This window comes from Egretta garzetta, unplaced genomic scaffold (genome assembly GCF_000687185.1).
Source record: "Egretta garzetta isolate BGI_Z169 unplaced genomic scaffold, ASM68718v1 scaffold27, whole genome shotgun sequence".
NCBI lineage: Eukaryota > Metazoa > Chordata > Aves > Pelecaniformes > Ardeidae > Egretta > Egretta garzetta.
Window position 1 is genome coordinate 1,565,989 of NW_009260400.1, and position 1,346 is coordinate 1,567,334.

The 1,346-nt window shown below is 64.1% G+C and overlaps 1 protein-coding gene across 1 annotated transcript in view; it reads right to left on the reverse strand.

Moving 5' to 3' along the window:
• Nucleotides 1–252: 252 nt before the first annotated feature.
• ST3GAL2 (ST3 beta-galactoside alpha-2,3-sialyltransferase 2) overlaps nt 253–1,346 on the reverse strand; it is a 2,407-nt gene continuing 1,313 nt past the window's right edge. Inside the window, exons 2-4 of the mRNA XM_009643320.2 lie at nt 845–1,024; nt 611–656; nt 253–438 (exon numbers count right to left, since the gene is read on the reverse strand). Of these exons, the coding sequence (XP_009641615.1) occupies nt 253–438; nt 611–656; nt 845–1,024 (412 nt within the window). The remainder of the gene's footprint in view (nt 439–610; nt 657–844; nt 1,025–1,346) is intronic.

Below are 1,346 nucleotides of genomic sequence, written 5' to 3' on the forward strand. Positions count from 1 at the left end.
CCTGCTGTGGGGAAGAGGGGGGTGAGCCAGCCCTCACCCCCCTGCTGGGCTGGGGACCCCCTTGGCCGAGCACCCACCGTGCTGCCGGGGGGGTTTGCCACCATCCTGAAGCCATGCATTCCCCTGCCCGGGCTTCCCACTGTGGTGTTAGGCAACGGGAGCAAGCGAAACTGCTGTGGTTGGACCCAAAGAAGCCACCTCCCGCCTTAACCCTGCAAGGACGAGGATCTTGGCAAAGCCATCCCGTGCCAGCTAGGATCCCACGGCCCATCTGGGACCCCAGAGCCCCAAGGAGGACTCCAAGGAGCCACCACCCACCTCGTCGCAGACATGGAGAGCAAAGAAGAGCACCAGCATGCCAGTGGAGGGGTAGCGCCCGTGGTGCTCGGTCCAGCGGTCGTGGATGTACTTGAAGAAGGCAGGGTTGTAGATCTGCACCTGGGAGGATGGGCTGGGGTCAGCGCCAGAGCCCCAGCCACGCTCCCTTCGGCATTGGTGCCCCAGGAAGGAGCGTTAAGATGCGTGGAGGGAACCCCCTGGGGAAGATGGGATGAAGGCCATGGCCACATGGGTGCTTACTGCAGCAGTTAGAACAAGTTCCCCCCCTTACCTTTTCTTTGTCCACCCGCAGAAAAGGCTTCACAGGTGCGTACGTGCTGGGGAAAAAGCAGTGAGGCAGGTGAGCTCCTGGCAGTGCCGCACCCCCCAACCCCAGCCTGAGCTGCCCTAGGGCTAGCGCTGGGGGATGCTCTGGGAGGGAGGAATCCCCACCGCTCCCAGGGGAGCTGCCCCCAAAGCAGGAGAGCGGCCAGCCTGGTGCCACCAGTGCCCACTGGGTACTTACAACCTGATCTGGCCGGTGGAGAGGGCACTGGCAATCCAGAGCAGGTCCAGGGTTTTGAAGGGCACCAGCACGAAGCTGACATTGGCGGGCAGGTTCTTGGCACTCTCAGGGTACATGAAGTGGTGCGTGGTCCGGCCACCCACGTCGCCCTCAAAACCCACCGTGGGGGCCTGGTTCATCCTGGGGAGAGAGTGGGGAAGGTGGCACCCCCCTCCCAGCAACCCTGTCCCTTGCAGAGGACACGGGTGTCCCCCCCCACCTGCTGTTGAACAGCACCGAGAAGCAGTTTCCCAGCCTTCTGGTGCTCAGGGTGCTGGGATGAGCTGAGGGTCCCCCCAGCCAGCACAGGGGAGGTGGCAAGGCTGGACCCACTCCCACCTATCCCAGCACTTGGCGGGACCCATGATGGCCTCTGTGACTGAGCAACTGGAGCCAGGACATGGCTGTGGCGTACGGCACAGTGATAACACTACCCCCCCCCCCCCCCCCACCCCCCCCCCCC